The sequence below is a fragment of the Thamnophis elegans genome, chromosome 1 (assembly GCF_009769535.1).
Source record: "Thamnophis elegans isolate rThaEle1 chromosome 1, rThaEle1.pri, whole genome shotgun sequence".
Taxonomy (NCBI): domain Eukaryota; kingdom Metazoa; phylum Chordata; class Lepidosauria; order Squamata; family Colubridae; genus Thamnophis; species Thamnophis elegans.
The window spans coordinates 1,956,171-1,980,712 of record NC_045541.1 but is presented as its reverse complement, the minus strand read 5'-3'; the positions used below and the strand labels follow the sequence as shown (position 1 = coordinate 1,980,712).

General features: G+C 40.1%; 1 protein-coding gene across 1 annotated transcript in view; it reads right to left on the bottom strand.

Annotated features, from left to right (window-relative positions):
* The window catches only part of LOC116519673 (receptor tyrosine-protein kinase erbB-4-like), a 237,659-nt gene extending 216,122 nt beyond the window's left edge, over positions 1–21,537 (bottom strand). The window contains exons 1-2 of the mRNA XM_032233689.1: positions 21,526–21,537; positions 21,119–21,305 (exon numbers count right to left, since the gene is read on the bottom strand). Of these exons, the coding sequence (XP_032089580.1) occupies positions 21,119–21,305; positions 21,526–21,537 (199 nt within the window). The remainder of the gene's footprint in view (positions 1–21,118; positions 21,306–21,525) is intronic.
* Between the last annotated feature and the right edge of the window lie 3,005 nt (positions 21,538–24,542).

Below are 24,542 nucleotides of genomic sequence, written 5' to 3'. Positions count from 1 at the left end.
CCCTTTATTTATTTATCAGCACAAATAAACACACACACACACACACACATTGCCAAGGCTCACCAAACTGACTGCTGTAGATTTACAACATAGCTAGAAGAGAATCCAAGCAGAATCCATTAGAGAATCTCACAGAGCACATTGTCAAGAGCAGTGTGGCTGCAAGTACAATTTCAGTTTACTTAACTCAATAGTAGCACGCAAAAGGAGAATCCAGGAGTATTTGTGACCATCAGCTGAATATGAACAAACAGTGTGAAGCAAAAGCTAAATGCAATCTTCAGCTGCCTTAACAGAAGAAAATCTGTTGAAATTAAGACCAGTTCAAGAACCAACGCATTAAAATTAAAAGCAAAGATATTCAATCTGAATTTTATGAGAAATTGCCTGATGATAAGAGATGTGAAGCAGGGAAACAATCTGCTTAGGAACAAGGATAGATGGGGTTTTCAAATGGGTTAGCTGGATACCTGTTGAGCATAGCTTAGTGAATTCTGCACTATAGGACATCTAAATTCCCTTCCAACTCCTATACTTTATTCTTCAGTACTTTGAAAAGGTGATAATGTTATATGCTAATAATGCAATAAGAGATTCAGTAGCACTTGCCTGTCCGAACTCCATAAATCTTGCCCACCTGCCCATGATCAACAGTGCCTGGCTGGGGCCATAACCCATGCTCCTTTCTCAGTACTCTACAGGGCCTGCCAGCAGCCCCCGCCAACCTGTGCTTCATAGCACGAAGACAACCCAGCTACGAGGACTCAGCATCTGCCTGAGACCCCCATCTGCAGCTCCCGCTGGCCGACCTGCAAATCAGAGGGCTACACATATTAAATCGGAGGTACGGGGTTGCTCTAATTCCCGCTCTGAATGATGTGGATTCTGGAATACTCAGCTGCAAACTTTCTCCTCCCTGGCTCAGCTTCCAGGCCCTTTGCCATGTCCATGGATAATTCTCCCAGGCACGCCTGCTTGCCCTTTCTCTTCACTACTGTATAGCACTGAATAGTCTAGGCAGTCTTTCATAGCTGCTTTAAATCCTACAAAACAGGAGAATGAACCACAGCCGTGATGGCAAACCTATGGCACACATGGCCAAAGTGGCACACAGAGCCATGTCGCCTGGCACGCATGGCCTCACCCGCCGCTCTTCCAGGTTTCTGGTGCGCATCCATGCGTGATGATCAGCTGGCTTTTGTGTGTGCAGCAGTGCTGGAAACTGGAAGAGCTGATCTTCCGGTTTCCACGTGCGTATGCGTGCCAGCCAGCTGATTGTCATGCGCGCATGCACACCAGAAACCGGATGAGGAGCTGCCTGGTGTGCATGTGCTTGCCGGCAGTGGAGCAACTGGTGTTCTGACCTTCCTGTGTATCCCCTCCTTAGTTTCTAATTCAGGATGTGTTGATTTGAACAGCCCTTAGCAAAATTACTTCTTATACTCCTAAATATTGGACATATCTTGAAAACTGTACTTCAATATCGAATTCAGTCTACTTAAGCAGACTAAATTCCCTGGCTAGGAATATTTTCACTCAGTCTCTCTCTCTTTCTCCTTCCCTGCATGTGTTCACGTGTCCGGGTATACATATTTAAACATACAAACTTCAACTGACAAGTGGAATCTGAGAAGCAGGAGGCATACAAATTATCTCAATGAATAAATATATAAATAAAACTGACAGCAACAGCTATTCCCCAGAGAAGTATGAAAAGACAAAGGTTTTCATACTAGTTAGCTGGACAGATGCTTATCTTACTTTTTACTGAAAAGGGAAATGAATGCATTTGTGTTTTAGCATACTGGAGAGAGGAGAAGCGTTTGAGAGAAGTCACCCCCTACAGCAATTCCAGAACATCAAATAAAAAGGCCTCCAGCTTGTTCTGCTTTGTTCATTCAGGCCCTGCCTCCAGGCACCCTCCTTATGACACCATGAAAGCGCCTCATATTACCAAGAGGTAAATAGAAATGAATTGCTGATCTTCTGTCCATCGTTATCATTCCTAAGCAATAAGTTAATTTACTGTGGAAAAACTGTTGTGGATCCCACAAATATTTATAAATAAATAAATGAGACAGAGAAAACATTAGTTGCTAATTGCTAGAGAATCCCAGAAGTAATTGCTACTGTTTTCTGTTCACATTCATAGGAAAATATCTTTGCTTTGAAAAAAAAAGAACTTCAAAAGCTTTTAATTTATTCTTAACTGTGGACATCTGCTTTATATTGCTCATCAGGTTTTTTGTACGGTTTATTTCTGAAGTGCTCTGCATACCTTTTCTCCCTTTAAAATAATATCCCCATGCAAATTCCGTGTTTTAGCATAAATTCAGAGGAAAAAGGTACACTAAATGGAAGCAATGCACTTTTCAATCAATCTCTCCTTTATTATGGTCTTTAGGCCAGAGAGCATAACAATAAAATACGTAAACCTGTAATTATTATTAATAAAAACTTTTTTTAAAAAAAATATATGAAATGCAACGAAATTACATAAAATACATCATAAAGACAGCAGTGGTACTCACAAACAATTGTGCTAAACCTAAACCATAGGTAGGGTGGATAAAAGAAATGATAATACAAAGTTGGGTAATCTGGAAAGATATTTCAGGGTGCTGGTCAGACAGAAGTGAGAGAGAAGTCCTTTGCTCTCTGCTAGAGTAGTTCTTTCAGATGGGATAAAGATGGGACTGACCCACCCCTACGGATAACAGCCAAGGAAATTCAGCTGGCAGACTTCAGGAGAAAGCTTTATTTGATGTCACTCCTGCCCTCTGGAACATTTTGCCCCCCGAGGTGAGGTTGATTCCCACCTTCTTCCTGATGTTCCATAAGAACCTTAAGACCTGGCTCTGTCAGATGACTTGATGAGCAAATGACTTAAGAGATTCAAAATGTACAAAAGCACTTGCAGAACATGTTTTATTTGTTTTTATTTGATTTATTTATTGACTGTCCATCTTATCAGAGCCGAGGTGGCGCAGTGGTTAGGGTGCAGTACTGCAGGCCACTTCACCTGACTGTTATCTGCAGTTCGGTGGTTCTAATCTCACCGGCTCAAGGTTGACTCAGCCTTCCATCCTTCCGAGGTGGGTGAAATGAGGACCCAGACTGTGGGGTCGATATGCTGACTCTGTAAACTGCTTAGAGAGGCCTGAAAGCCCTATGAAGCGGTATATAAGTCTAACTGCTATTGCTATCACAGGGTAACTCTGGACAGCTTACAATCTTCTGTGTCCCCACAGAACTGCAGAGCATCCAACCACGGGGAAAATCTGATGAAATTTCAGAATTAGAAATGAAGAGAGATAAGGTGAGGGCACATGCCCATTTGTGAAGAATTGATACAGTGTAGACACTCAAACTGGTTCAAAAATCCATATCCCAGAAACGTTTAAGGAATTTAGGAACTGGAGTCACTCCTCTATTTAATACACCAATCCAAATTCAAACATCCCTAATTTTCAACAAAAGGAAGCCAGCCTCTTCTTTCCATCCTCAATCTTCTACATATTATTAGAAATGTTTTTGCTCTAGTCAATGAAAATCTGACTCCCTCTAGGTTAAATCCATTACTTTAGGTCAGTGTTTCTCAACCTTGACAACTTGAAGTCCTGTGGACTTCAACTCCCAGAATTCCCCAGCCAGCGCTGGCTGGGGGATTCTGGGAGTTGAAGTCCACAGGACTTCAAGTTGTCAAGGTTGAGAAACACTGACCTAGGTTCTGCACTCGAAACAAAGGAGAACAAATCTGGCTACCTTCTAGGGGATGATATCCCTTGAAAGGTTTGTAGTGTGCTAGCATAACCTTGTCCCCGCTGAATTCTTTTTCATGCTAAAGGTATTCAGCTCCTTCAATTTGTCTTCCTAGAATTCATTTTTTGTCCCCTTTGCTCATCATTTTTGGCCTTCTCTTAATTTTATCTGAATCCTTCCTAATGTGTGGTGCTCAGAACAGACCAAAGCACAATAAAGGGGAATGGTGATGTGTTGTAACTCCGCAGAGGTTTGCTGTGAGTTGAGTCGGGATGCAGGAATATTGCTCCAGCCGTTGCTCGTTAGTGTGGTCTTCTAGAGATAAAAGGACTGATGGTGCCACGCCCTGGTTGCAGAAGTCAACGTTCATTCGTTCATTCGTGGTTCATCGTTCATCGGTTGTGGTTTGTTTGTGAGAGGCACTTGGATAAGTGATTTGCTTTCTGTAACCCTGATTCGAAGAGACACTTGGATAAGTGATTTGCTTTGTAATAGCTCTTTGTTTTTGCATTCTGCTGCGTAACCTTTTTGCCTTTATTTATGTTTATTTTGGGCTTGCAGCCAGCGTGAGCCGGGACTGATAAAGGTTTTCTTTTGGCAAGCTTTGTGTGACTGTAGTTTTGGAACAGGCTAAGTGGGGGCCAGAACAGTGATGTACGATGAAAACAAAATTCAATAGTGAGAAAAGTAAGATTTTACATCTAGGCAAGAAAAAAACAAATGCATAAGTATAGAATAGGTGATACCTGGCTCAGAAGCAGTAACTGTGAGAGGGATCTTGGAATTTTAGTGGAGAATCACTTAAATATAAGCCAGCAGTGTCCTCATAGAAGGCAAATGAAATCCTAGGTTGCATTAACAGAGAATGACAGATCAGGGAATAGAAGGGCGACTCATGAAATTTGCAGATGACTCTAAACTGTCAGGAATAGCAACACCCCAGAAGAAAAGCTCAGGATCCAAAAAACAAACCAACTTGAACAATGGGCCCTATCCAACAAAATGAATTTTAATATGGAAAAGAGCAAAGTTTTACATTTAGGCAGGAAAAAAAATCAAAGGTATAAGTACAGATTAGGTGAGGCCTGGCTCAAAAACAGTAACTGTGAGAGGGACCTTGGGGTTCTAGTGGAGGATCACTTGAATATGATCCAGCAGCATCCAAGAAAGCCAATACAATCCTGGATTGTATAAACACAGGCATAGAATCAAGATCACATGAAGTATTAGTACCTCTTTATAAAACCCTAGTAAGGCCACACCTGGAAGACTGCAACCAATTTTGGTCACCGTACTACAAAAAAGATGTTGAGACTTCGGGAGAAGTTCAGAGAAGAGCAACTAAGATGATCAAAGGCCTGGAGACTAAAACATATGAAGAACGGCTGCAGGATTTGAGTTTGGCTAGTCTAAAGAAAAGAAGAATTAGGGGTGACATGATAGCAGTATTCCAGTACTCGAGGGGCTGCCACAAAGAAGAGGGGGTCAAATTATTTTACAAAGTATCAGAGGGCAGGACAAGAAACAATGGATGGAAACTAATCAAAGAGAGAAGCAACCTAGAATTAAGGAGAAACTTCCTAACAGTGAAGATAATTAACCAGTGGAACAGCTTGCCTCCAGAAATCGTGGGCCTTCCATCACGGGAGGTTTTTAAGAAGAGACTAGGCAATCACTTATCTGAAATAGTACAGGTTCTCCTGCTTGAGCAGGAGGCTGGACTAGAAGACCTCCAAGGTCCCTACCAGCCCTAGATTGTATGACTTGTATGCATGAGAAATATATCACACAAAATATCAATACCACTTTATAATGTCTTGGTCTCCACAATATAGAAAAGATGTTAAGATGAGAAAGAATGCAAAGAGCAAGAAAGATGATTAGGAGACTGAAGGCTAAAACATATGAAGAAGAATTACAACAATTGGTTATGTCTAGTTTAATCGAAAGAAGGACTAGTGGTGACATGATAGTGATGTTCCCGTATCTAAGCGGCTGCCATAAAGAAGAGGGAGGCAACCTATTTTCTAAAGCACCAGAAGGCAAGAGAAGAAACAATGGATGGAAACTAACCAAGGAGCGAAGCAACCTGGAATTAAGGAGCAATTCCCTAATGGTGAGAACAATTAGAATGACTGCTCCAACTTTGGAGGCTTTTACAAAGAGTCTGGACAAACACAGCTCATTTAGATTCAGCTTGTAATTGGTTATTAGTCCGAGATATTTTGTTCACAAGTACAACATTATTGCCAATCTAACTAAATTCCAGCTTTGAAGTTCTGCTTATTCCTGGGCTATTTGTTTAAATGGGAGATTATAGAGGTTTGTTATTTAGTTTCCTAGAATGCAAATATTGGGAAAGAAAAAAAAAAACTCTGTTGTCAAAACATATTGAGCCAGCGCGTTGCAGCTTTTCAGATTGACTTTTGGTGCTTTCATTATTATTATTATTATTCAAAGCTGTGAAGTGATACTGCATCCCAAAGAGGTCCCATTTCACACAGCAATCTGTGCCAGTTTCCCTATGGTTTGGCTTCTGATACAGTGGTTGTCATTTGAGACAAGATGAAGCTCCCACTGAATGACAACTTCATGCAAATGGTCCTAATCCTTTCATTAACAATGGGGGGAGGGGGAGATATATATATATATATATATATATATATATATATATATATATATATATATATATATATACATACACACACACACACACACACACACACACACACACACACACACACACACACACACACACACATATATATATATATATATATATATATATATATATATATATATATATTTGTTATATTTATGCTGATAAATAAATAAAGGGAGACTAGTATAGATCTATTTCAAGCTATTTAGCTCTCATCAGCTAGCCATACCCTTGCTGGGAATAGAGAATTCCCTTGCTAGGAATAGAGCACAGGTTCGATTCCCAAACTTGGGTATGGCTAGCTGATGAGAGCTAAATAGCTTGAAATAGATCTATACTAGTCTCCCTTTATTTATTTATGAGCATAAATATAACATACATACATACATACATACACATACACATACACATACACATACACATACACATACACATACACACACACACACACACACACACACACACACATATATATATATATATAGTCTGTCTTTGTAAATGCCTTCAAGCCCTTCATCAGCCTTAGGAGACCCCTGGATTTCCTTCTGCAAAATTGCTGTGTCTATATTTGTGTATGTATTTGTGCACACTTCCTCCTCAAGATTTAAACAGCTTACGTGCATGTACTATCTGAGTTTATGTGTGTGTAGGTGAAATCACGGTGAGTATATTTGTGCTTTTTGTATGTGGGAATGTCTAGACCAGTGGTTCTTAACCTTGTTGGAGGTACTTACCCCCACCAGTTTCATATGCGCATTCACCGAACCCTTCCTAATTGGAAAAATAAAATATGATTTTTCCAAATTCAAAACATAGGTATATATTTAGGTATATATTTATACATAGGTATATTTTTATACATAGGTGCACAAAATGAACAAAACCATTAAAGAACAAAACCATTAAGAACAAAGAACAAAACCATTGACCTCCGCCGAACCCACGAGACTAACTCACCGAACCCCTGGTGTTCGATCGAACCCAGGTTAAGAACCACTGGTCTAGACAGATGGAGTACATGTGCGGCCCTGTATGTGGGAAGGAATTGCTGTGTGTTTTTGTGCTTCTGGGTATTGAGGGTGGGCTGCCTAGATTCCCACTCTCAGCCAAGTGACAGCAGCATTCCCAACTGCTGCCCTGGGAAACGGTTTCTCAGTTTTCAAGTTACTCTTTCTGTTGAAGGTTTCTCTCTTCACACAAATTCTGTTTTCCAAGTTATCCTGCTGATGGACAGACAGGCCGACGGAATCCTCAATCCTCTTACTCATCTAGCTTTTTTGCAGCCCAGGTTTGGTATTCTCAATGTATCACTGAGCAGGGTTGTAACTGCTTTCATTCTTCTTGAATTTATCAATAACAACTTCAGCCTCCTGGTGCGGAGGGAGGTTGGGGTGGAGTGAGAGAAGGGCGGCAGTTCCTGCTCAGTGGGTGTCCAAAGTCCTTTTCAAAGTGAAAAGGGGTGCAGGAAGACCAAGTGGAGATGAGGGGGCGGGGCACCCCATGCACGTATTGGGTGGCTTTGACTTCCCCTCCGTTAAAGCCTTGGGAAAGAGATGGGGGGGGAAGTCCCGAGCCCTGCGGGGGCTGCTCATGGGGGAGGGGGAAAGAAGAAGGGGTCGTGACTGCAACAAGAGGGCAGGGGGAGAGGAAGGGGCAGTTGTGATGGTGGCGTTCTCAAACCCTTTCTTCTGCCACGGAAGTGGGTGGCTCTGTCCTCTATCAGGCTTGCACACGCACACATGCACACACACACACACACACACATGAGAGAGAGAGAGAGAGAGAGAGAGAGAGAGAAGGGGGAGAAAGAGGAAAGCAGTTGTCCTCTATCAGGAGCACACACACACACACACATGAGAGAGGAAATAGAAAGAGAGAGATGAGAAACAGAGAGAGATGGAGAAAGAAAGAACGACAGAGAGAGATGGAGAAAGAAAGAATGACAGAGAGAAGGCGAGGGAGAGAGAATGAGAGAGAGAAAGTGGGGTGGAGAAAGAGTGAGATGAGAAACAGAGAGAGAGGGATCTTCCCAACAAGGGAGATAGGATTCCCTCCTCCTCCTCCTGGAGCCTATGAGGAAGGAGAAGCCACTTCCCTCCCCTATACCGGCTGGCCTGTCTCTTTAAATCATGCCTCTTTGTCACTCAGCTGGGCATCCCAACACAGGAACCTCTGCTGGAAAAGCTATCATATGAGCCGAGGTGCCTCTGTTTCTCCTCCTTACCTTATTTCCCCCCCACACACACACAGACACACACCAATTTTTCCCCATTTGTCCTGCTTGGGCCATTGAGACAAAGAGGCACATTTAAAGAGACAGGCGATGAAGGGGGTGGGGAGAAAGAGTGGGGAAGAGAGAGAGAGAGAAAGAAAGAGAGGGGAGGGAGGAAAGAGAGAGAAAGACAGAAGAAGGGGGAAGAGAGAAGAAGGGAGGAAGAGAGGGCAAGAGAGAAGAAGGGAGGAAGAGAGGGCAAGAGAGAAAGAGGGAGGAAGGGGAAAGAGAGAAAGAGAGGGGGAAGAGAAAGAGAGAGAAAGAGAGGGGAGGGAGGGAAAGAGAAAGAAAGGAAGGGGAAAGAGAAAGAGAGGAGAAAGAGAAAGAGAGGGGGAATGGAAAGAGAGAAAGGGAGGGTGGGAAAATGGAAGAAAGAGACAGAGGGGGAGGCGGAAGAGAGAGATAGGGAAAGAGAGAGAAAGAGGAAGGGTAAGAGAAAAGGAGGGAGGGAGGAAAAGAGAAAGAGAGGGACGAGAAAGAGAGAGAAAGAGAGGGGAGAGAGGGAGGGAAAGAGAAAAGGAGGAAGAAATTATACATATACATATACATATACATACACACACACACACACACACACACACACACACACACACACACACACACACACACACACACACACACACACACACATATATATATATATATATATATATATATATATATATATATATATTAGATTTTTACAACCCCTGGTAAGCCCCAATTATGGGAGGAAGCCAACTGCTTCCATCATCCGTCCTTCGGCTCGTCACAAGAGTCCATCACGACAGAAACCCAATATTTTTACTGTTGCCTTTGTTATATTTGTGTTTTTTTATTTGTGCTGATAAATAAATAAAGGGAGACTAGTATAGATCTATTTTAGGCCACAGGCTCTTATCCGTTTATCAGCGAAGCCAGGGTGAAAGGTATCTATTAGATTTTTACAACCCCTGGTAGCCTAATGGCTAAGATCTTTGCCTAGTGTGCCTAGTATGCCATATAGCCCAGGTTCAAATCCCAGTAAGGGTGTGGCTAGCTGATGAGAGCTAAATAGCTTGAAATAGATCTATACTAGTCTCCCTTTATTTATTTATCAGCACAAATAAAAAAACATTATATATATATATATATGGTGTCACAACCCCTGGTAAGCCCCAATTATGGGAGGAAGCTAACTGCTTCCATTATCTGTCAATCGGCTCGTCATAAGAGTCCATCATGACAGAAACCCAATATGTTTACTGTTGCCTTTGTTATATTTGTGTTGTATTTGTGCTGATAAATAAATAAAGGGAGACTAGTATAGATCTATTTCAAGCTATTTAGCTCTCATCAGCTAGCCATACTCTTACTGGTTCGAATCCCAGTAAGGGTATGGCTAGCTGATGAGAGCTAAATAGCTTGAAATAGATCTATACTAGTCTCCCTTTATTTATTTATCAGCACAAATACAACACACACACACACACACACACACACACACACACACATGTTGTATTTGTGCTGATAAATATGATAAAAATGTGACTTTAAATACACACACACACACACACACACACACCACACACACACACACACACACACGAGACATTATCATATAGATATATGATAATGTATCTTTTTGTGTGCCTATACACACTCTGTACTATGTTATATGTACATACACATATGGTACATAGTATTAAATATTTTGGATGTTTAGAAGTAGTAAATAAATAGACAAAGACATTGTATCTCGTTGAGGCCTTTGAAGCTACGAAAATCCAAGTAGCCACTAGATGGCAGCAAAGAGTGAGAGGCTTCTGATCATTTGAACTTATTCAGTCCAGGTATAGTAGCCCTAATCTCTCTCTGGAAGTCACTTTGGTCTCCTGTTCAATTAAAGTTGAAATTAAGCTGAAATTGTCACAGGATAACTCTTCTATTCTAGCTTCTTAAAATCAGAAAGCTTAGACAGCAAGAACAGTACAGAGAGACGGTGAAGAAAGTAACAAAAAGGGGAAGAAAAGGTTATTTTCAGGTAATTCAGAATAATAACATAAACTGAAAAATATCACTGGCAGAAATTCCGATATATCCTGAGAAGCTGGAGAGGTGGGTTTTGAGGGTGGGAGATCTGTTAGGCCGGGGGGGGGGGAACCCTCAAAGAATTAGGAGAGATCAAGTCTCTATTAATAGTATTCAGGGCGTGGATGAAGTTTCTCTAAGGCCCAGCCTTATTTAGAACAGGAAACTCTTTGCTAAGATTTATGGTTTTACAGAAGCTTAATCAAAGATATTACATCTTGGAACCCATAAGATTTAGCAATAACTGAGCAGCATTACTTATTCTCATATGCATAATTGATGGGAACTGGTCTCTGCTTTAATATTCTTCTTTACTTGTACGCAAATATGGGACACCTCCTAAGTGAATATGGCATTAGTGAGTTATATTATAATGGAGATCTTCCATCATTTGAATAAGAAGTAGACCACATAAGGCAGGGCGGGGGAGTTGTTGCCCGGTTCGGTCAACCTTTTTTTCCAGACAGCTCCAGTTCTGTTTTCTACAAGGTCATTTATAATGAAGAAGCAGGGGAATCAGATACAGGGAGTGTTTTACTCAGAGGAGGCCTTTTGCACATTCTGAAAATGCTGCTTTCAAGGCACACTGAGCAAGGCCACCAGAGACCTCCCAACACTGACCCAGCTAAGAAAAGCGGCAGCCTAATTTATTGCACTTTCTCTGCGTTTGTGCTGTGTCTGTAGAGTAAGAACATCATCTGATTAATATTTATTTAACCAAATAATCCTATGAATTCTAATCAACAGCCCAAGGTTGCAATCCTATGGTCTCAGGGTAGATAAAGAGAGAGAAAGACAGGAAGATCCATCTTCAAATATTACTCCCATCTCAACACAGGGCTGAAATCTCAGCAGCCTGCCTATTCCAGCATCACCATTAGAGAGACAGACAGACAGACAGACAGACAGACAGACAGACAGACAGACAGACAGACAGACATGTTGGGGTCAAGAGAGATTGAATCAAGAAATTTATTTTGGGCTTCCTAAATCAGAAGCCTCAGTGGCAGAAATGGGACATCTAGCCATTTTAATAAATGCTTACATTTAATATTCAAAATTTTAAGTATTAAAAATGCTTAATACACCTTGGCTGAGACTTTTTTCTCTTATAATTTCTAAGAGGTATTTTTGCAACTGAGGAAAAAAATTATAGACCTTCTGTGAAATTACCCTAAATTGTACAGGATACCTATGCAAGTGTGTTCTTTTTAGAATCCTCTATTAATCAAGTCTCATTCCAACATTAGGGACTCAAAATATAAAGCTGGTGTTGGCCTTTGCATGTGTGGCCAATTGTCTGCTCCTTCCAAAAGCCTGTCTGGAGAGAGAGAGGGGGGGAAGACCCGTTTTCTCAGGAGAACAGACTCTTCTGCTGCCAACTGAAACAAATGGGGAAGATTATTTAAATCTGTTCCAGAATGGCACAGCTGTGGAAGTTGTTCCTTGGGTTTAACTGGGAGAACAGAGCCCCCTTTGAAACGTGCCATCAGCATGTCCCAACGGTGCTTTTCCCAAAAGGCAACTGAACTACAGCAGCATAAAACTATGAAAGTCCAGTTGTCTTTTAGAAAAACCACCTTTGGGACAATTATGACCCAGATGACTGAGAATCTCCAGTCATTTGCCAACAGAATTTGCACGAGGGCACTAAAACTAACTCTTCTTCCCGAACATCCCATACTTGGGCTTACTCTTGGCATGTTTATGATGATGATCTAAAACATTCTACTGCCTTAGCAAGGGAGCAATGGACCCCACCACCACCCCCGATTGTGACAGAGCTTAGTTATAGCACTTAAATCTCACAAGTTCAAATTGAAATTTTAAACAAAGCAGACAATTCTCTGTTTTGGGTGATACAATTGTAGTTGCTGGCATAATGTATTAAAAACCTATGTAAAACCTCTGCGTATGAGGAGTCAGGGAAAACTAAGGATGAAAGAAATCCATCAGAGATTTATTTTTCCCCAACAAAATAGCAAGCTTGCAAAAAAGAAAAGAAAAGAGGAATATATGTATAAGCTGGTGAAGAGAGAACTAGCAGTTCCCAGCTAGACTTACAATATCACAACTGCCTAAGGCCACCAAATAACACACCAACTATGCATTACTTTGGAAGGATGGAAAGAGGAAGATGTCTATAGTTCATTTTTTTGAGAAAATATATATAGTCCCTGACATCACTGCAGTATGAAATCAACTGTACATAAGGCTTTATGTCTTATCTTTCTTAAAAATCCAAATCTAACTAAATCAAGTACTTGCGTGTGCTGCCAGGTTAAGCTAACAAAGTTGAACTAAGGGTTAAGTGCTTAGAAATCAGTGATTTACTGCCTGGCGTTCAGTATAGATGGGATACCATCTTGCAATATTTCTTCTAGGGACATTCAAGTATGAGGGCGCTGGAGAATTTACTGTAGCCTGCGTTTTGGAACTAAACGGCCTAGTTCATATTGTTTGGATTAATCTATCAGTCAGGACACAGGTTATATACTTTATAATAAATTGTAAAGGCTATGTAGGAACAGTATACATGTAAGAAATGTGCCTATTAAAAGTTTCAAAAAGTATACACAGACTATATAAAACTGCTTAGTTTGGTTTTAGTCAAAAGATTGAAAAGCTGAATATTAACAACTCTCAAACTAACATGGTTATATTTGGGAGGTGCCAAACTAATGCTTTGCATACTTAGAAAAACCAATAATATCAAAATTGAGGAGATGCCTTCAAATATTGACACATTTATTTCTAATCTTCATCATTGGAAATATCCATTTTATGACCTTTCCTTACGGGAACAAAAGGCCACTGAAGCTGTAATCAAATTTGTTGAAGATGAGGATAATAATTACAGCAGCAAAGTAAGTGCACTCAAAGCCATGGTGATAAACCATTTCTTGTATGGTGCACTATTTTGCATCAGGGGCATTACAAGCAATCCAACTCAAATATCTGAGATCCATCCTGTGTGATCTCCCATCCCCGATGCCCTGCATCCCACCCATCCTCTGGTTGGAATTTTGCTGTATCTTCTAACAGGTCCAAAAATTATTCTGATGCCTGAAATATTTGCTAGAACAGGTGTTTGAGGACATGTTCCTAGTTTAGCTGATAAATTCCAATCTTGGAAGAAGCAAATATCCCTAAACTTATATACTGTTTCATAGTGCTTTACAGCCCTCTCTAAGTGGTTTACAAAGTCAGCAAATTGCCCTCAACGATCTGGGTCCTCGTTTTACCCACCTCGGAAGGATGGAAGGCTGAGTCAACCTTCAGCCGGTCAGGATCAAACTGGTGGCAGTCGTCAGAGTTAGCCTGCAATACTTTATTCTAACCATTGAGCCACTACAGCTCTTATGGTTCATAGTTTATATAGTGTATGCTGATAGTTGCTTTGACATAACATTGAAAAAGAGGCCAAATGGGAGACCAAAACAGCAATAATAAAATCTACAGTATACCATACAGCCATAACAGATTTGATTGTGTGCCATCAAGTAGTTTTTGACTCCTAGCAACCATCTAGATAGATTTCCTATATCTATCTCTGCCCTGGTCTTTTAGGTTTTCTAATACTGAATTCATTGCCACTATAACTGAGTGTATCCATCTTGTCTTTCTTTCAACTTTTCCAAGCATTAGAGCCTTCTCGAGAGAACCAGGTCTTCACGTAATGTGAAGGATAGGATAGATCATTTTGCCTTGAGTGAGAACACTGATGTTCAATGATCCATTTGTTATCCATAATAGAAGGTTAACCAAAATTGAACAGGGATGGCTTCCTTATATTACATCTTACACAGCAATGCAGATGTAGGCATTTTTAATATGTTTTAGGGGGGAAATTTCTGAGACTAATAAAAAATAACAGATGAAAGGACTTAAATAGAAATAGCAATAAACTTCTATGTTCAATACAAAATATAAATATCTAGGTTAAGGGGAACAGTCATGGAAATAAGTGAAAGGGAAGAATGTGTCACTAGAATTTTTTCCAGGATTTTATTTTATTTATATTTAGTAGTGGTTTATTTTTGTTTTATTCTGCTGTCACTATCTAACGTAGACCTTTTGTCAGGCCTGTACGCCATCTTTTCTTTAGGATCTCAGGCCTGCCACACTTTCTATTATTCTACTATGCATTTTCTATTGTAGTAAAATGGGAGGGGGGATTATACGCAGTTAGATGATTTGTAGCCATAACAAAATTCTTTCTAGAAAGTTAAGGTCATCCTTTGTCTCTGCACCTCTGCAACCGACCGGAACTGGATGGGTGGAAGCTGCCAGCATGGCAGTGGAAGATGGGACCATGGGATGGGCTTGTGGGTGTGGGGGCAAGGTCTTGAACTTTCAACTGGGTGGGGAAACCGGGAAGCTTTTGGGTTTTCCCAGATGTGCCAACATGGCTCTCTTCATCAATTGGAACTTTGCCTTGGACTCTGATTTACTTTTGGATGCTATTTGGAACCTTGACACCTTTTTTCCTTTGTGTTTCATTATTCTAATAATAAAAATATCTTACATATTTATATAGCTGCAAATTCGGCCTTCTGCAATCTTAACCCATGGTGTACATTCTAGGTTTAGAGAAAGCCATTGCCAAATTTAAAGAGAGTACTGGATTTAAATTTATAAAGCAATACAATTAGATCATTTCAGCCTTAATAAAGCCCTCATCATGATGCCATATGTTATTCCCCAAAATCTTTAGAGCATTTTCTCAGTCCCATCTGGAAGGGGATTTACTTTGGCAAGATTTGACACCCTGCCCTCAAAGGTGACAACAACAAGAATGCCTCCAGAGTGTGCTGAGCGTATGTCAGAGAGAAACACCCCCAGATCACATCTGGTTCCTAGTGATAATATCCCCACGTATTACTATATTCTTAGGCTAGTCTCCATCAGAAATTGAATGAATCAGCATGCATTAATACAACAAAACGGTAAAAAGTAACTCAGACAAATGGTTATCTGGCCTGTTCTTGAGCCCATTCATCACCTCTGGACTCCTGGTCACACTGTTGAACTGTTCTTAATGTTAAGGTTGTCTTTTTCCCTAACACACAGTTCAAATCTGATTTCCTGTAATTTAAAAACATTATTTCATGTCTTGCTCTTTGAGAGGAAAAAAGGCTGGTTGCCACCTTCTTCTATGGGACAGCATTGTTTCAGATATGTGAATAATATCACCATGTCATCCCTTAGTTTTTCTGCTATCAAAGCTAAACATTTTCCGTTTCCTTCAATGTGTCTTTGTAGGAATTTGTCTCTAGTCCTCTTTTATCTTTGATGCCCTTCTCATAACCTCTTCTGTTTTCTGTGAATCCTTTTCAAATTATGTGCTAAAAAGAGGGCACAGTGCTTGAATGGAATAATTACTTCCTCTGATTTGGAAACCTTCTATTGATGCAACCAAGAACAATGTGTTTGCTTATAGCCACACACAAGCTTACGTCACTGGCTTCTATTCAATTAGTAATCAATGCCTATAGTAGTCAAATTTCTTTTTCACAAAGATAGTTACTCAGTCAAGTATTCAGCATTTTATACTGAAACATTGATAAGGATTCTCAGGTATGGTTTTCAAATAAGTTATCGGGCCATTTAATTGTCAGGCCATGTAATTCACATCTAATTAGCTTGCTAATCAGGTTGGCATGGGATGTCTTATCAAATACTTTGGTGAAATGAGAATGTGTGCAATATTCCTGTAAGGTACTAAGGAAGGTATCCAATCAGAATATGAGATAAGGTTTGCCTGGCAATATTTGTTCATTAGAAATTTATGCTGCTTTTGATTATCACCAAATTGTTTTCACAATACTTGCAAATGTATGAAATCATTTATAATCTTCCTGGCTTTCAACTGCATATTGAGTACAGTAATCTGTATCAGTAAATTGCCCCTTTCCCCCCCCCCCCCGTGTGTTCATAGAGAGGTTTATCCTCCAGTCATTGTCACCTTTTTTTCCAAGATATAAACATTCAGCCAAACCGTAAGCAATCTATTTAGCCCCGGAAAAGCAATAGCCCTGGTGATTTCACTTATTAAAAACAATATTCTCTGACTATGTTTTCTATCAGACTCAAGTGCAGCCTTATCTCTTCCTCATGTTCACAGTTACCCGTTGGACTACATGCCGTCTTTTCAAGACTGAATCCAAACAGGAGTTGAGTAAGTAGTTGTTCTTTTACTCAATCGTTTTTTGAACAGATCTAAAGAACTCAATGTTAGCAATAGCAATAGCAATAGCAGTTAGACTTATATACCACTTCATAGGGCTTTCAGCCCTCTCTAAGTGGTTTACAGAGTCAGCGTATTGCCCCCCCCCCACAGTCTGGGTCCTCATTTTACCCACCTCGGAAGGATGGGAGGCTGAGTCAACCTTGAGCCGGTGAGATTTGAACCGCTGAACTGCAGATAGCAGTCAGCTGAAGTGGCCTGCAGTACTGCACCCTAACCACTGTGCCACCTCGTCTCTTGTTAATGTTGTTCTTATCCTTTGCTAACCTCTGCTCATTTTGAACTTTGGATTTCCTATATCAACTCCACAGATTTAGACAACCCATCTGTACCTGATCTTGTTGACCTTCTTTCCACATTCTCTTATGTTTTTCAGTTTTTGCAAAGATTTTTGTGAGATTTTAGTGAAGTCATACAGGTAGTTCTCAACCTACAACCAAAATTAGGAGTGGAACACCCACTGCTAACTAAGGCAGTTGTTAAGTGTGCTGTGATCAATTTTATGACTTTTATTGCTGTGTTATTAAGTAAATAACATGGTTATTACTCAAATTTGATTTACCCCGTTGATTTTGATCATTGGAAGCCACGTGGGAAGGTTGCAAATGATATTCATACGACCCAGGGACACCACAACCATCAAAAATACATGTTGTTTGCCAAGCACTTGAATGGACTATGCTTATGGCATACAGGATACTTCTCAAATTGTTCGGTCAAGCAAGAACCCATTTCTGCTTCTGTAGCTCTGAATACCAATTTCCACTACTTGATTTCTTGCACGGAGAAACTGCCTCCCTTCTGCCCTTCAGGGTTCATCTCTTGTATTAGTTTTAGCAATGTTTGTTTTCTTTCCTCTGAAGGCCTAGCCCAAGAGTCTGATTTTTTTCCCCAGCAAAGATCTTAAAGTTGTTTCTAAGTTCTGGGGTTACAAACTATATTTTATGTGTCTTTACCTTTTATTAAGTGGATTTGTTATTTTGTTTAATTCTCTTCCTAATGAAGTATTGTTCGTTGCAATTCCTACTGTAGTATCTCCTTCACTTGATCTGGTTAAGTTCTTATTTTATCTCATGAGATACTCTGATATTTATTAAAATGCCAGGACAAAAATGTATTCACTGCAAATAAAGGAATGAAGTTCCTTTAAGGCAGGAGTAGACAAATTGAAATATGTCCAAGCATTGCAATTCAAAACTGCAGAATTCTATACACTGGTCTTTACTTCTACGGTAATTCTTAGGGCATCACATATAGCAAGGATGCTCTTTTTTTCTTCTTTTAAACTCTCAAGTTAATCCACTACACTTTCTCAAAATGGGAGTTTGGGAGTTGAAAGGGACCTCTTCCAATCTTCTATTAGCTTCCTCCATTTGTTTGCTTAATCACTTATGCTTCCTGGAAGCTGTTAATTTATATTCTTCTTATAAGCTTGCAATAGCCTCTGCTTATTCAGCAGGAAACAGCGACTTTCTCCCATAATGTACAATTGCCAGCTCTTAGAATATACACTTTGATGTTAGCAACTATGCAGGAAGTGACCATTACATCCCCACAAGCCTTTAAAACACATAGCTTCTCTAGCCATTTTCCAATCTTCCTTATCTCTTGCTTTTGTTGAGTTTGACTGCCAAACTTTTATTAGCTTTGATATTTATTAACTCAGCTGCAGTCAATCCTATACCTAGAAATACACAGAATTGAACAGAGAGAATGACAACTTAACTAGAAGACAATCAAAGTAATAACAAGCAAACAAAATCCCCCTCAAATCATTTAATAGTTGTAACTTGATAGCCCTAATATTATGAAAAAACATGAAAAGGAAATTTCAATTCAATTAGAATAGCAACAGCAATTTCACTTAGACTTATATACCTCTTCATAGTGTTTTACAGCCCTCTCTAAGTGGTTTACAGAGTCAGCACATTGCCCCCAACAATCTGGGTTCTCATTTTCCTGACCTCAGAAGGATAGAAGGCTGAGTCAACCTTGAGCCAGTGAGGATTGAACTCCTGGCAGTGGAATGCAGTTAGCTTGCAATACTGTATTCTAACCACTTCATCACAATGGCTCTTAACATAATGGCCTCACTGCAAAATGACATGTTGTTTTGCTATTAGTTGAAATGGGCTATTCAAGAGTATAATGAATTTGTCCTGATACCAAGTTTTATTTCCTTTTTTAAATAGTGATTGATGCAGACTGTTCCTTATTTTTAATTAATTAATTTTAATTAGGATGAGCCCTAATTATTTCCTCCAAAACTATGAACCTGGTGACTATTTTTTAAATATTTGCTTTATGAATAAGAGTAAAATACAAAAAAAAAAACCTGTCCAGAAAAACATATTTGTATGTGGAAAAAATGACCCAAATGTCAAATAAATCTGATGACTATTGATTCAAGCCACAAGGACGTAAAAAGATCCCTTCTGGATCAGATGATAGATCCACCCAGTTCAACATCTGAAGCTATCTGGGCTGCTCACCAGGTGAGACTGGAGGATAATATGGGTTCCCAGCAGCCAGTGTCTGAAGCAGGGAGCTTGTGATTCAAAAGATGGCAAAACAGCCATTAATATTAGTAGCTAGTTTATCCATGAGTCTATTGTGTTCTTTTTTAAAAGCATCCAAGTTGGCTGCCATCACCATAACTGCTGGTGTACACTGTGTGAAAAGTATTTCATTCCATTGGTCCTGGATCTTCCTGTAGTTAGTTCAGTGGAGGACTAAGTTATTTCATACAGGGAGAAAAACTCCCCCCTGTTCATTTATTCATCCCTTGTCTGAGTTTGCATTTTCCTATCTCCCTTCCCTTTTCTCTTTGTTGTACCATGCTAAGGAACCCTAATCGCCAAAATCCTTTCTTATAGGGAGGGCTAATCCTTCAGGTTCCTCTTCTTGTGCCTTCTCTTGCTTAGCCAAACACTGCCTTCCTCTCATCCACCATAGTATGTTTAAGACAGTGTTTCTCAACCTTGGCGACTTTAAGTCCTGTGGACTTCAACTCCCAGAATCCCCCAGCCAGCAGAGCTTAAGTCCACAGGACTTAAAGTCGCCAAGGTTGAGAAACACTGGTTTAAGAGTTCTGGTCAGCTGGATCAGCATGTGATTGCATGTACAAACAGCTCACTTGCTTTAGGCTAATTTTAGTTTCAAAGGTAAATCAGGGTCATCCAGCTAGTTAGCCTAAGCATCTCAAGGTATAACAGAAAGGCACATTGGTCAGAAGTTGGAGGGCATGTCCACCTCATGTCAAATTATGGCTCTGGGGAACTGCATTTTTTTAAAAATGGGTCCATGCCTTTCAATGCAATCTACACTGTCTGGCACAGAGTTACTATGTTTGTTACTCGTGCAAGGTCTTTATTCTTTGAATGTCGTCATTTGACTTAAAGCCTGTCTGTCAACTAAGCAGAATACAGCAGCTATTCACTATTTCTAAACAGGATAGCAGGTAGAAGTATATGTGTGCGTGGTAACTGATTATTCCAGATGTCTGCCAATCTGGTCCTACACACAATCAGTTCCACGCTTTTAATGATATCCATTTCCAAGAGAGTAAAAAATACTGACCATTTCTTTAGAACATATCTAGATAAGAGGCTTTGTGGCATTGCTGTGTTGATACAGGTTATGCCAAGCATGTGACATACAACTGATAATGCAGCAGCTCACAACTGTGTTGCTTCTTCCAATATCAGTAATAAATATGATAACAAGTGTTGGGAAGGGAAATTGATAACCTCCAGATGTTATTAAACTATTATTTCCAGGAGTCCTGAAGCACAGCCCAGCATCACAGATGCTTAGAGACATAGTTGGACAGTTTCTAGAGTGACAGATTCCTCACCACTGATAAAAAGATTTAGATATATGATAGACAGCTGACTGTTGTCAAATTACAACCTGTCAGAATTGTGATTGAGAAATCAAATGCTTTAGAACAAAAAGGAGAATGCAAGTTACACAACTGATGTTTTGCTTATTTGTTCTCTTCCCTTTTGTTCCATTTTGTAGATCAAAACAGGCCAGTCCTTTGATATTATTTCTAAGATCTGCAAACCACTGGTTAATAGGATCAAGCTTTTCTCTTATAATCTTTTTGTTTTTCTCTTACCTGTCAAATTCTTCAGCCCAAGCCGCCTCAGTCCAAAACTCCCATCTTTTTTGTAATTGAGGAAGATGGCCAGTGCTGAGCGGTCTTCATATAGTTTTGTTCCACGAATGATCCGCAGATTTTCCAAAGGAAGGTATTCAAACTGATTCAGCGCTACCAAGACATAGCCAGTCACTTCTCTGATGGACTGAAAAAGACAGAGATTTGATTGTATACTGAAGAATTCCCAACTCACTTATCAATTTCCAAGGTTTTTCATACAATATACACAAATCACTTATTTATTCTTATTTAAAAGTGGATGAAATTTATAAAAGTCCAGCTATCACAAGCACTCATAAAATCAACATTCACTTCATTTTTAAAGGCAAGGAGGAAATGCAACTTTAGAAAAGGCTATGACTCACATTGTCTCCCATGTACTGCACATTCCCATGGCAGGAGGACACAAAGCAAGGCTCCAGAGCAAAGGTAGATGTTTTTAATAAATAATTTTGTATTGCTCACATAATTATATATGGCATCACTTTGCACTTTGATATCACTTCAAGGAACATCTGCAGAATAATTTCAAGTACAGACACAACATGCATGAATAATGCACATAGTATTTACGTGCATCCATGTTTTCAGATCTTTATTCCAAAATAAAAAGGTAAGACATTTTTGCTCAAGGCAGTTAAACTGCTCACTTCTTCACTATTAACTCCATGCCCCCAAATTTGCTCCCAAAGATGGTAAACAATGTTATAGAGTTGGGGTTATATATTTTTTCCCCTAAAACCTCTTCCCCATGAATAAAGTTGTTTGATCATACAGGGGTATCAAATTGGCGGCCCCCAGACCAGATGCATCACATGGAGGCCAACCCCATCATGATACATCTCCATACATCACGTGACACGATCAGGTTTGACACCCAAGTTCTAAAAGAACCCCATCACAATGTGTTCTGACATACTTATTTCTTGGGGTGAGGAGGTAAAAAAGTCTTAGACAATTTCATTATTGGTTTGGCACATCAAGCAGTAGTTTTCTCTTGTTCCCAGAAGTAGCTTATGGAGGCCTGTTCCCAGAAGCCCCTTTGCAGGAGTCAGAAGCAGCAACTCCTGTTCTGTGGCAGTCACCTTCATTGAGGTGAATCTACATCCACATCAGAATCAGGCCTAGTGCTTGGCCACACGGTTGGTGAATCTGGTGTAGGCTAGCAGGGATAATGTGGAACCCATCTTGGCACAAGAAAGTTTCTACCCAGGCAACCTCTGGCTTAGAACTCAGGCAGTAAGAGCTCTGGGCATGCTAATGGATACTAAGGGCTTCCCTAGATTCTTTCAACTAATGGAAGTGATTGGAAACTAGTAGATTCTAGAATGGTGCCAAGCATCCTTGGGACACCCAATTGTATACTCATTCACCTCAATTGCAGATAAAAAAGTGATCAATCTAGGGAAAACAACTAGGATGCTAACTTAGTACCAGGAAGTAGAGAGATCAATAGTCTGCTTTCTCTCACACACGCACATACTCACATCCAGGTTTTGCTTTTGGGAAAGGAGGAAAAATGAGTTTTCCCAAAGAAAAGCTTCAGTTTTTTTTTTTTTTTTTTTTTTTTTTTTTTGCTCTAGAGCAGTGTTTCTCAACCTTGGTGACTTTAAGTCCTGTGGACTTCAATTCCCAGAATCCCCCAGCCAGCTCTTGCTGGCTGGGGAATTCTGGGAGTTGAAGTCCACAGGACTTAAAGTCGCCAAGGTTGAGAAACACTGCCCTAGAGTCTAGAGTTCCAACACAATTTGCAACTGATAGAGGTTGTGCCATGACAGACTAACACAGTGCCTTCATTTGCAGCAAGATAGCAATATTTTCCTGCTGGCCAAATATATCAGAGATGCTGCTACTATGCTTTCATGCAACTTCCTGTGCCACAAAGAAAATCCAATAGATACAGACTTCACCTTGGCCGATTCTGCTGTCCTTCCCTGCACATTATTGCTGGATGCAGAGTGAGAAAAGACGGGCTATCAACAAACGCAGGTGGCAGGTGGGTAAGTAGAAAGTTGAAAGTGCCTCTGCGGTTAGGAAGGTAGATATGATAGATATTGTGGTCACTCTTAGTAGTTCCAACAATGATCGAACGTTAGGTGTGCTAGCCTAATTTGGATGGACTGGTACCAGTATACTGTAAAGTTTCCCAATGATGCCATTACAAACACATAATAAGAGCCAATGTTTCTTATACAGAAACTAGTGATTTACTAACAGCTTCATTAGGCAAGATTTATTCGCAGTCATTTATTTGGCTTTGTCTATCAGCTTTTGAACTTCGCCCCTGTTCCTTTCCTCCTCTCACTCTGTGTCATAAATCACATTTCCCAATAAATCCACTCATCCCAAACCAGCTACTGTAATCTGAGATCCAGCTCCGCCGACGGTATGCATGGAATGTCAACCCAGAAGTTCTCATTCTCATTACCTGGACTAACCCATAACATCTTGTCCATGTAGAGTGGGGATGTGTGAGTGTCTGCTTAAGTTTGGTCACAATAAGCCCGGAGGGTGCAACCTATAGTACGAGAACCCTACTCAAGGGGATAAGGCTTTCAATGATTTGATCGGTTAAACCATATTTTAAATACTATTGCTGCCAAGCCAAACAATATTAGAAGAAAGGCATTAATCTTCCATCTTGAGAATTTCATGAACTAGAAAATGCAATTAGAGCAAAAGAGACCTTGCTATAATTGTATGTATTATACTTTTCCTCTTTAAGGAAAGCTTTAGAATACAATTCTGAAACACTTTCTGGGGAATAAATATAATTGGACACAGAGAGTTTTATTTCTGAGTAAACAGATATTGGATTATGCTCTTGGGTTTTCTAAAAATGTTCTTTTGATCATATCACTTACAATCTCTTATTTTCATTTTACATTCTGGATTTACCTTATTTTTATCCAGTATGAGGGTGAAGGTTTGTTCTCTGAGCTTGTGGGTTGGTTTCCAAATGTCTCCTTACCAGGCTAGGTAAACCTCTTCAACAGAATTTAGGGAATGTCAGTGTTCTTCTCTTTATAAGACTTTGTGTGATCAGTAGGCCTTGTGATGGGTCAGGTGTGAGTGTATCAAGTTGAGAGTCTCGTGATGATGACTCACACCTGACTCATCACAAGACCCTCACTTGACATCCACACCTGACCCATCACAAGACCTACTGGCCACATGAAGCCCTTATAAACAGGAGAAGACTGACACTGATATCCCCTAAGCTCAAGATGTTACCTAGCCTGTTAACAAAATGTTTGGAAGCCAACCCACAAGCTCAGAGAACTTCATCCTATACCAGTGTTTCTCAACCTTGGCAACTTGAAGATGTCCGGACTTCAACTCCTAGAATTCCCCAGCCAGCGAATGCCTGTGTTTAGGACAG